This window comes from Coenobita brevimanus, chromosome 60, assembly GCF_032717465.1.
Source record: "Coenobita brevimanus isolate Jiangsu-jjx chromosome 60, ASM3271746v2, whole genome shotgun sequence".
NCBI classification, from domain to species: Eukaryota; Metazoa; Arthropoda; class Malacostraca; order Decapoda; family Coenobitidae; genus Coenobita; species Coenobita brevimanus.
Genome location: NC_137013.1, coordinates 1253084 through 1265408, shown reverse-complemented (window position 1 = coordinate 1265408; position 12325 = coordinate 1253084). Strand labels below are relative to the sequence as shown.

The 12325-nt window shown below is 44.0% G+C and overlaps 1 protein-coding gene across 1 annotated transcript in view; it reads right to left on the bottom strand.

The window, feature by feature from the left end:
* Window positions 1-388: 388 nt before the first annotated feature.
* Window positions 389-12325, bottom strand: part of LOC145403084 (sodium-coupled monocarboxylate transporter 1-like) — a 30218-nt gene continuing 18281 nt past the window's right edge. Inside the window, exons 7-12 of the mRNA XM_080274917.1 lie at window positions 9945-10104; window positions 9218-9336; window positions 7069-7223; window positions 5338-5492; window positions 2968-3080; window positions 389-531 (exon numbers count right to left, since the gene is read on the bottom strand). Of these exons, the coding sequence (XP_080131043.1) occupies window positions 389-531; window positions 2968-3080; window positions 5338-5492; window positions 7069-7223; window positions 9218-9336; window positions 9945-10104 (845 nt within the window). The remainder of the gene's footprint in view (window positions 532-2967; window positions 3081-5337; window positions 5493-7068; window positions 7224-9217; window positions 9337-9944; window positions 10105-12325) is intronic.

Below are 12325 nucleotides of genomic sequence, written 5' to 3'. Positions count from 1 at the left end.
ACGTGGAGAAGACCCCATATCCAAGGACAGATTTACAAACAATTTTACAGGGAAGGAAACACAAGAATCTTTCCATGCCTCCCATTCTTTAAAAACAAATACTGCGGGAGGAAATATATCACAAGGTTTTGATTGTCTTTATATGGGACAAGAAAATGGGTACAGATATTTTTTTCAATTACTTTTTCCTGCATATTGGAACTGGGAGAGGGAGATAATTGTCTGTTCGTTAATTTAATTCAAGATTTTAAAAGTTCGTAGAGTTCGTGAGGGCGGGGTGTCATGGAGGACAAGAAAATGAATCCAGATATTTTTCCAATTACTTTTTCATGCATATTAGAGCTGGGAGAGGAAGATAATTGCTTGTTCGTTAATTTCATCCAAGATTTTAAAAGTTCGTGGAGTTGGTGAGGGCGGGGTTGGTATGGGCGTGGCGGGCGGCCCTGGCACTGACCTCCTCATCGTCAGGTAGGCACCATCTCACCCACGGATGCACCAGACACCTCTTCACGCGACGCCCACGACTCCTACCTGTGGGCACGAAGGTTTTTACTGCGAGACAGACAGACAGACAGAGAGAATTCATCTAAGACTAAGAATGCTACTGTAAAGCAATAATTGAGAGAGAGAGAGAGAGAGAGAGAGAGAGAGAGAGAGAGAGAGAGAGAATGAAAATATAAATAAAAAATACAATACTGACACTCTTCCTTCCCACCCATCCATCCACAACCTCTCCCACCATCCAACCACTGCTTCTGCCTTGTATCACTAAAATTTGCTGTTCTTGTTGCTGTTCTTGTTAGCTCATTCGGACGTACACCCTAAGGACTGCAGGTTCAAGGTAGCCTAATCCCACAGTTCACCTTTTATTCGGGCAACAGAGAGGGAGCTGGGAATCATTTGTTTACCTGGGCAGCTCCTATGCTTAATTCTTACCTTGGTCCCTCCAGGTAAAGGTACGTCTCCAGCGGGGGTGAATCTATCTATCTATTATCAGACGTCTTCATCCCGTATGGGGTGGCCACAAACAAATCGCCTCCATGTCGCCCTGTCCCCTGCCATTTCACTGCCCTGCTCACAGCTCATACCCCCCCTCTCATATACCTCTCCATTCCATCCCTCCACCTCATCCTTGGCCTCCCTCTCCCTCTCCCCCCTCTCCACCTCACTCACATACACTCTCCTCGTCAGTCTCTCACTCTCCATCCTCTCCACATGACACGATGAAAGAAAATGAAAGTGTGGGGAATGGAATAATAGGCAGTGCTTGTAATTCATAACCAGTACACAGCTAGGAAGGAAAATAAGGGGTGTTATGACTATCTCACTGAATTTGGTGAAGTTTTCATTTCCCAGACGCCTTAATCCAGTGAAGGGTGGCCACAAACAAATCGCCTCCCCGTCATTTCGCTGCCCTCCCCAGCTCACACCTCCCTTTCTCATATACCTCTCCACTCTATCCATCCACTCCTAAATTATCTTTTTTAATGTTAATAAAACTAATAAAAAAACTAACGAAAATATCAATGTGTTCAAGGATTTTATGCATACCGCTACACGAGGCTCCAAAAGGCAGCTCAGATCTTTATTATTATTATTATTATTATTATTATGGATGGGGAGAGGGACGGGGAGGCCAAGGATGAGGTGAAGGGATGGAGTGGACAGGTATATAACTGAGGGTGTGTGTGAGCTGGGGGGAAGTCAGCGAAACAGCGGAGAACAGGGCGACATGGAGGCGATTTGTTTGTGGCCACCCCCTGCGGGATTAAGGCGTCTGGCAATAGATAGATAGATAGGCTGCTGTTTGGGGATTACTCTCTAAAAAGGAAATTTACTTTTGGCTTGATTTTCTATCACACAAGTAAAATAATGAGTTGTGAGTGATAGGGTAAAATTGTGAGTTACCCCCACCGTAAGGGGGTCGTGGCCAGCGCTTTACACCATGGAAGGCATATTTTTGGCTGTCCAGAGCTTTTGTAGACAGCACGAGCAGCAGTGTTATCGGGAGCTGTTCCTCATGCTGTCTGGCAAAGCTTCGAACCACCTCCTTAATACGAAATAACAAGTCTTGGTTTGGTCTGCAACTCCCTGGTTTGGTCTGCAGCTCCTTGGTTTGGTCTGCAGCTCCTTGGTTTGGTCTGCAGCTCCCTGGTTTGGTCTGCAGCTCCTTGGTTTGGTCTGCAGCTCCCTGGTTTGGTCTGCAGCTCCTTGGTTTGGTCTGCAACTCCTTGGTCATGTCAGAGGGATTTGGTCTGGTCTGAACTCCGAATGGTTTGTGTCTACAGGCGCTCCTTGGTTTGGTCTGCATTGATGGTCTGCAGCTTCGTATAAGACGCACCATGGAATCTAATAAACTGATGGACAATGTTTTTTAAAATTTAAAGATATTGCTTGAAACCTGTAACCTTCCAGTAAACCGAAACTACAGGTAAATACACTTATATAATTACACTGTGGATGTCTTTCAATGATGGTTTTCCTTCGTATAAGATGCACCATGGAATCTAATAAATTGATGGACAACGTTTTTTAAATTTAAAGATATTGCTTGAAACCCGTAACCTTCCAGTAAACCAAAACTACAGATTACACTTGTACATAATTACGCTGCGGATGTCTGTTTCATTGATGGTTTTCCTTCGTATAAGACGCACCATGGAATCTAATAAATTGATGGACAATGTTTTTTTTTTAATTTTAAGATGTTGCTTGAAACCTAAAACCCTGGCATAAACCGAAACTACAGGTAAATACACTTGTACATAATTACTCTGTGGATGTCTGTTTCAGTGATGGTTTTCCTTTGTATAAGCGCACCATGGAATCTAATAAACTGATGGACAGTGTTTTTAAACTTAAAGATATTGCTTGAAACCTGTATCCTTGCAGTAAACCGAAACTAGAGGTAAATACAGTTTTATATAATTACTCTACGGATGTCTGTTTCAAACGCTTAAGACCGACCTGTAATTAAACTGACAAAGATCCCAGTGATGAGCGCCACCAGCAAGCCGACGGTGACAGTGTGTGTGTAGGAGAGACCCAGCAGCTTCTCAGGGTAATCCAGGTCGTGCACGCTGTGGCGAAGCATGGAAAAAAAACAAAGACGTAAATTTAAGGACATATAATGGTTTATCACAATGAGCAATTAAATTATTAACATGATACTTAAAATTTAACCTCTTATCAAAATGCACGCCCCCCAAAATTGACACAAATTTGTAAAGGTATCAGGTGATTATCCAAAATCGAATGGAAATCAGGGACGTTACGGTTATAAGAACTAGAGGGGCACACTTAGGGACGGAAAATTTAAACCCCCATGGCAAGGTCCTCTGGCGGACGGAATCAAAGGCTGCTTGAATCCGTCCAGCCAAAAATTGTGCATTATTGAAATTTATGCTCTGAAGTATTGCATCTCTTACCCATTAATGCCAAACCATGTATACTCCTTTTTTGTGGGGCCATATTTAATCAAAGACACTTTTATATATTTTAGTTGGAAAATTGTCACTCCAGAGGAATTTGTTACCATTAAATTCAGATAAATCCTTAAAATTATGCCTGGTTTTGGAAATGCTGAGTCTAGTTTCTGATTACAAATAACTCTGAACATCAAATTTCAAGACTCATCTCTTCTTGCGGGCAGAAGCTCCCGTACAATAGGGTGAAACTAATGTCACTCTGTATCAGTGTTTGAAATATAATACACGCCTACATATGGTCAGAATTTTCTTTAAGACTGCATTCACTTACCAAAAAATCCTGTAGCAATCCAAATCTGTTATTTGTTTCCGGGTAGGCATGAATTCTTGTCTTTAACTGTTATGTAAGACTATCACTGAAAAAAGAAAAAAAAATCTGATCCAGTCACATACGAAGGGCCAACGGGAAATGATATCATGAAGCACATTATTATTTTTTTTTTAAACAATGGTATTTCATAAAAGGCCAATAATTCATTTGTCTGGTATCGCTCTGTCGCTAAAGACTACCCCATCTTTCGCGTTTCCATCTCTGCTTCCGCTGCTCGTTTTTATCAATGTGCTGTTAAACGCGCATCTCCATAAAGATATAACTGTGTATCCAACTTGAAGGTATGGAACATGAAATGCATACCTGACTTCACTGAGCCCACTAGACTAGATCATCTCCTGTCTTTCGTGGTATTATACTCATTTTCAGTACACTGATTTGAAATATAAAGTCACGAACGTAAACACGACTTTAAATTTTTAGTTTACAGTGACTTTAAAGTTAACTCAATTTGGAGAAACTGCAGGAACATTAAGCAAAATAAACACTATTGTCTTGAAAATCATTTTAAACCCGCATGGAAATACAGAGGCAACAAAACAAGTAAAAGTAATCAAGATCAGTTTGAGATATACGAGTGATGTAGTATACTTTCACGTTCGTGCCATTCATCCACACCCCAGCTCCATGCCACCTGCCATCGAGCTAGGGCAGCAAAAAACAGTAAAGTTGGAATTGTTCCTTTCTCCTTGTTATTGCTGCTTGAAATATTGTTCATACCTATGCTAATGTAAATGAATTTATCACACTATAAGCCTATCTACAACACTGTTATGCATAAAAGTAATATGCTGTTTTCACGTTAACCTATACTCAAGCACTGTGCTGTATCAGGAGGTGTGAAAAGTGGAAAAAATGGAGAACAAACAACATGGCCCGCCTTTGTGTGGAGTGTCTGACGTTTCATTTGCCTCGTGGTTAATCCGGCACTGATTCATCCACTTTACCGTCATGGCACAGTAATACACTCATATTCCTTTCATTCGGAATCTGATGGTTCGGAAAGCCTGATGGGTCGGAATTTTTACTCTGAGTTAAGAAGGGGGATAAAATGACGGTATGGTTGAGCCGAACCATCAATTTTCGTACCCACGCCACTACTCCCAAAGTCCCGGATGTTGCCCGGCTTGCAGTCTGCCATTGTACTGTACCTCTCCTAGTATGGTTTGCTCCCGGAATTTTCACGGACCTCTCGTGTATTGTGACTCGTGATTAACCCTGGGATTAACTTGGATAACTACACCACTGATGCCTTGGATTTACCGGTAATACACCTGCATCACGCCTACAACTGCACTGCACTTAATGGGTAAATTGAAAAAGGAAACGTATTACTGGAATTTTATCAATGTTTGGGGGGGGGGTGTTTAGGGGGCTTTTTTGAGGGCCTGTCCACCAGTCCGGAAATTTTTCAGAACTCCCAGTGTCCCTTGCATTCCAGATTAAAAGACTGACTCACGATGCATAAAAGACTTTGACTCACGATACATAAAAGACTTTGACTCTCACGATACATACCTTCGTGGTGGTGGTGATGGTGGTGGGATATCGATGTTTGGGGGGCAGGTGTCGGTGGATGTGGGCAGGAGTGTTGGACCCAAACCGAGACTGGACGCGCCGAAGTTGACCGTCAATGGCGCCGCAGTACCCACCACCAGGCACACACACGCTGCCTGTATCACAAAATAACACAGCGACATAACATTAACATTTTAGTACTTTATGCTGACAAACAGTTCAAAAAGTTATAGCAAAAGGAAGGGTGGGTTTTATAACTCTGAAGGTAGTGACAAATGGGGAGTTAATGGTCATTGTTGTGTGTGACGAAGCTACCCTGGTATGATGGCTGTATTCCTGAAGTGACACATGGGAAGTATGGCACCCATAGGCCTACAAATGTGAGTGCATTTACGTACATACAGTAGGTAGTGTGATGAGTAAGGACGGAAGTTTAGAGGATGTAGTGCTTGACAGGGTACAACAGTGAAGAAAGATTGCTGGTTCATTGAAAGCAGTGATAAGAAAATTAATAGGGAAGTGAAAAAGTCGCTGCATGACAGTCTTGTGTTATCACCTCTAACGTATGGAAGTGACTCTCGGACCATGTTGGAAGGATACATATAAAGAGTGAGAGCAGTGCAAATGAGTTACCTGAGAGAAGCATGTGGAGTTATATGGAGTGACAAACGGACAAATGAGGAAGTGAAGGAGCATTGTGGTGTGGATGTGGATGTGACAGAAAGCGTTAGGAGCAGCACATTGAGATGGTTTGGCCATGTGGAGAGGATGGAGCGTGAGGAACTGACTAGGAAAGTGTATGTGAGTGAGGTGGACGGGGGTAGAGGAAGGGGGAGCCCAAGGATGAGATGGAGGGATGGAGAGAAGTATGAGAGAGGAGGGTGTAGGTTGGGGGTAAGGCAGTGAGATGGCAGGGGACAGGGCGACATGGAGGCGATTTTTTGTGTCCACCCCTTACAGGATTAAGGCGTCTGGCTATAGATAGATGGACAAATGTAAGCCATATTTTCTGCCTACCCTGTTTTACATATGACTGAGGAGGTCGTAGGCAGAGGATCATTCTAAGCAAAAACCTAGTGTCTGGGGTTAGGGTAGTGATTCTAAGCTTTACTAAATGACATAAGAAGCAGTTTATATTGACATTTTTATTAACACTGTGGCTCCCGTAAAACCGCGACAAGACTACGAGAATGACACAGGTATGACAGGAATGAAAAGGTGTGGGAGAAGGTAATGGAGAGGGAAATCAGGTGTGTGTGTGTGTGTGTGTGTGTGTGTGTGTGTGTGTGTGTGTGTGTGTGTGTGTGTGTGTGTGTGTGTGTGTGTGTGTGTGTTTGTTTGTTTGTTTGGTAAGGAAAGTTGTGGGAAAGGAGGGCGAGGAGAAGGAAAGGAAGATGAGAGGGAGAGCAGGTGTGTGTGCGTGTGTGTGTGTGTTTGGTAAGGAAAGGTGTGGGAGAGGAGGGCAAGAAGTTGAGAGGGAGAGCAGATGTGTGTGCGTGTGCGTGTGTGTGTGTGTGCGTGTGTGTGTGGTATCTTTTGGGATCTACTGCTAGACTCTTTATCTGTATTAGGCCTCGAAACTGTCACATGGCCTTTACACTTCTCACCTGCCCTCGAGGCCACGGTCGAGGCCAGGACCAGTCTTGGAGGTTGAGGTCGCGAGTCGAGTGCCAGGCCTCAGTTTCATACCTGTTCTAGACAGGTGAATAATAAGCTGCTGTGCACACTTACCACTGGGTTGGAGAAGGGCATGAAGAGGGCCATTATGAACACCGCCAGGAGGGGTCCGCTGACGGCACCCACATAGGCGTGTGCTGTCTGCAGGAGGCCGCCCAGGTTGCCCGCCATAAATGAGAGGCACACAGCCAGCGCCCCGTACCCCAGCGCTGAACAGTACAACAGCCACCATCAGCACCAAAATTAATGACAAGATTCATCAGAAAGTCATAAAATGAAGGACTATGCTTTTGTGTGTGTGTGTGTGTGTGTGTGTGTGTGTGTGTGTGTGTGTGTGTGTGTGTGTGTGTGTGGAGTCGGAACATCGCTTTAACATCAGATCTACCTGACGTGGCAGTTTTATGCCATTGGCTGGGGTTCAGCTCTGCTTTTTGTCGGTGTGTGTCTCCTCAAACTCTGACTTATATATAGTACATTATCAGAAAAAAGACAAAAATGTGCGTGTGCGTATTGCTCATGTGAATATCTCGATACTTGTCTCCCTAACCTCCGACCATCTTGATAGCTCCATCCCTGAAAATTATTTGCAAAAATTCACTAAAGTCAATTACTGATGTTACCCGACACCCTCATGACCATATATTGATCATGGAGGAAATATGCCAAAGTCACACGTGGAGGTAGATATTAAATACCGGTACTTAATAATCGCATCCGTCGAGCGAGTCCCTGCATCGCGGTGACGTAGTCGTTAAATCAACTGTAATGGAAATGGATAATCACTTTCCCGCCTGAAGGTAAAAAAGGTACAGGTGAAGCGGACGCCATGGGGTGCTTAGCCACGGTGCCTTCGTAACTTAGGCCTTATAACCTGTGGTGGGTTATTCAGTACCCATTCTTCTGAGACACAAGGGCAATGTATCACCCTGGATGTCCGTGTTACCTCCCAAGGGGTTACCTCAACTAAGTCAGTGGTGGTTTGCTGGAATTACAGAGCCAAACTACTCAATTAATATTACCATTTTCCCAACATAATTATTGTTTTTTTTTTTTTTTTTTTTTTTAATGGAGAACTTCAACAATTTCTCCCTGCCTAATTATACTCGTACTGCCAGTTTATAGTCTAACCTTAACCGTAAGACGCTTTCAAACATCCCTTGCTTCGTCTTCTTTCTTACTTTATCTTCCTGACCTCAAAAATTTCCTAACCCTACCACCTTCCTAAACCTACTACCATCCTAACCTTACAAAACTCCTAACTGGCAGATAGTGGAGACCATCATCCACTCATGTGATATAGTGCTACCAACTTCTTTCTTAGGTGGCTACACTGATCACAACCTGATATTGTAACCCAGGGAGCTATTTACAGCATTGAGTGGGAATCCATATAACCATGATGTGAAGTGTAACTGGGTGGAGAGACGCAAATGCAGTGTCCATCCAGGAACCAAAGCTTCACACTCTCCCCAGCACCTCGTTGTGGTAAGACACTGTCCGCCGCATGGGAGTATGTGTTCACTAAATGGGATGGACCTGCAGGAGCGATTGTTTGCCTGCGGTTCCTGTACACTACTTGTGGGGTTGCTGTACTACTACTACTACCACTGCCACTACTACTACTGCTATTACTACTACTACTACTACTATTACAACAACAACAACAACTACTACTACTACTACTACTACTACCACCACCACTTCTGCTACTACAGAGCATCTAACCTCACCACTTTCCTAAACCCACCTTAGACGATTCCAGTGCTGTTCCTCCATCATTTCCCGCCTTTGATTTCCTCATGGCTGACATTAAAATTTCTTCAGCTGATGTATTTTCTGCCATTACTGGCCTCAATACTAACAAGGCATATGGGCCTGATGGGGTCCCTCCTGTTGTTCTCAAGAACTGTGCTTCTGTGCTTACACCCTGCCTAGGCAAACTCTTTTGCCTTTGTCTATCAACTTGTACCTTTCCTTCTTGCTGGAAGTTTGCTCTCATTCAGCCTGTCCCAAAGAAGGGTGACCACTCCCAACCCTCTAACTATCGTCCAATTGCATTAACGTCCTGTATTTCAAAAGTTTTTGAATCAATTAAAAAAAAAAAATCGCTTTCCCTATCATAGCCTTTCCGCTTGTCCGTATGGGTTCCGTCAGAAAATGGGTTAAATGGGTTAAAGCTGGCAAAGTACAGACAGCCACTGACCTACGAGCTTAGTGACTTTGGCCTGGGTGGAGGCGGACATAGCGGCAAAGAAGGGCAGGGGAGACAGCCAGTCCTCCCACGTGACGGCTGCCTGGGCACTGACTGCTGACGAGATGGTGCTGCCGAATACATGCATCCATATAAACATAAACAAATTCCACACATACCCACATACGTATATATAATTCACGCCTCCATATATACTAGCCATAAACCGTTCCCACACATACTCACATACGTATGTACTAACATAAACACTTCCCACACATACTCACATACGTATTTATATTTCATGCACAGTCGTAAGCTATCGTGTCAACTCAGAACCCTATCCTTGGCTGAGAGGAAGCTGTAGGCAGGGTTTCTCATAAAAAGAGCTGCTATTTTTGGTATCTTGGAGTTTTCCCAGCTGAGTGAGATGCAGTGCCATTGCAAACACACACACACACACACACACACACACACACACACACACACACACACACACACACACACACACACACACACACACACACACACACACACACACACACACACACACGTTATTTTAGGATTATAGTGTAGTTTTCTTTTACATAAATGAAAGGCGAAGAGTTTGGACACCGTGACGTCGCTAAAACCAGTGCCGTTCTCTAGGGATCTTAGTATTGACATAAAAAGGCTGTTGTAGTCAAAACCGTATTAATCTACTGTAAATATAGAAGCTTATCACCTGTAAGGAAGTTACCTGAGGGCGCCAGCAAAGATGCACGCCAAGAAGAGTCCCGGAAGCCCCGGTGCGGCGCTCAGTTTGTCCATCACGTAGAAGGGCAAGATCTGGTCCTTCTTCTTGATGAGGCCCGCAGCCAGAGGGTCACACCCCTCGTACGTGGCAAACAACACCAAACCTGCCAGAGATCAAGGTGTAAGAGGCATAATAAGTCGCTACGAAAAGGATGCTACGGGGTCTCCTTGCCTTCCCACCCCTCAGCAGTCTTATATACCGTGAAAGAGGTTTTAGTTACGCCGATCACTTTTGCGTCTCTGCCGAAAACCCTTCCCAGCATTCATCCATTTCATTGGTATAATCACACGCCCAAAACTTTCCCACATACTGTACATCCAACTGACACGCTCTCCACATCCGCGCTCTCCACATCCACGCTCTCCACTTCCACGCTCTCCACATCCACGCTCTCCACATCCACGCTCTCCACTTCCACGCTCTCCACATCCACGCTCTCCACATCCACGCTCTCCACTTCACGTAACTCCACACAGCACTTCTTTAACATCTCACGTCTTCCCATTTTTCAGCCAATCCACGATATTTTTCACTTCCACCTGCGTCACACTGAGAGCAAATAAATGACAAGAAGGAGCAGTTAAGGAGTGCAATAGCGGCGTCCACCCATTGATCTGAGGACTGAACATTTTGCCTTGTTCCCTTGTCTTTCAATCAGTTGCTCTCAACATTATCTTACGTCATTCTTGCCTGATCCTTAACTCTTCCACCAAGTTAGGTTAAAATTGGATAAGTGATGTTTGAGTTGGCCTTGCTCTCTGATCTTTAAGTCGTCCACCGAGTTTGGTTAAAATCGGATATAAGCTATATGAGTTGGCCTTGCTCTCTGATCGTTAACTCGTCCACCAAGTTTGGTTAAAATCGGATAAATACTGTTTGAGTTTACCTTGCTCTCTGATCGTTAACTCGTCCACCACGTTTGGTTAAAATCGGATAAGTGATGTTTGAGTTGACCCTGCTCTGTGAACCTTGACATTTAAATGTTAACTCGTAAAATGGAATCCCTTTAGCCTTGTCTTATCCTTAACCCTTCCACAGACTTTGGCGTATATCGGATAAAAATTTCTTAAGATGACCTTTTCTTCTGACCTTGACCTTGACGTTATTATTCTCGAAAAAAATGTCAAATCCACTGCTGATTTTCTACATTTTCAGTTTTTCATAAAATTTGGTTCATAATGTATCAAAATTGTTACCTTTTTTGTTTTTCCTTACTAGATACACAAGTCGAAATTTAGCCTTGGCCATTGACCTTGACCTTTGACTCATTGTTCTAAAAATCGCGTGACCTACCCACAGTCGATCCTCCAAGTTTGGACTAAATCGGATGTAAATTGTTAAAATTGACTTCGCTAGATCAAACTTCAACCCAGCCCTGTCACCCTGGCCTTTGATCTGTTGTTCTAAGCAGTAGGTCTGTTCCTTGGCTGTCCCTTAACACTTCCACCAATTTGTTTTTTATAATGAGGTATATTGCTAAACACACACACACACACACACACACACACACACACACACTAAGCGCGAGTATACTGTTAAAATTTTATAGCTTGTGGGTGACTGAGAAATTAATGAATATTTTCTATCTATCTATCTATTGCCAGACGCCTCAATCCCGTTTGGGGTGGCCACAAACAAATCGCCTCCAAGTCGCCCTGTCCCCCGCCATTTCACTGCCCTGCTCCCAACTCACACCCCCCTCTCTCATATACCTCTCCACCCCATCCCTCCATCTCATCCTCGGCCTCCCCCTCCCTCTTCCCCCCTCCACCTCACTCACATACACTCTCTTCGTCAGTCTTTCACCCTCCATCCTCTCCACATGGCCAAACCACCTCAGTGTGTTCCTCATAACGCTTCCTATCACATCCACATCCACACCACAACGCTCCTTTATATCCTCATTCGTCAGCCTGTCTCTCCATGTGACTCCACAGGCTCCTCTTAAATAACTCATTTCCACTGCTCTCACTCTTGACTTGTGTCCTTCCAACAACGTCCAAGCTTCACTTTTGAAGTTGATAATTTTTGAACAAGACGCTTTTTTTTTTTTTTTTTTTTTTTTTTTTTCCTGGAGTACATTCATCTCATAATTTCAATAGATTCTTATAAATTAGATATTACTTTAGGTGGCTTGAGAAGAGGCTGAGTCTATCCTCGTTTGGCGGAGTAAAAGCCTCCAGTTCTTTGCCGGAGAGACCCCAGTTTGGCCATGTGGAGAGGATGGAGAGTGAGAGACTGACGAGGAGAGTGTATGTAAGTGAGGTGGAGGGGGAGGGAGGGAGGGGGAGGCCAAGGATGAGATGGAGGGGTTGGAGTGGAGA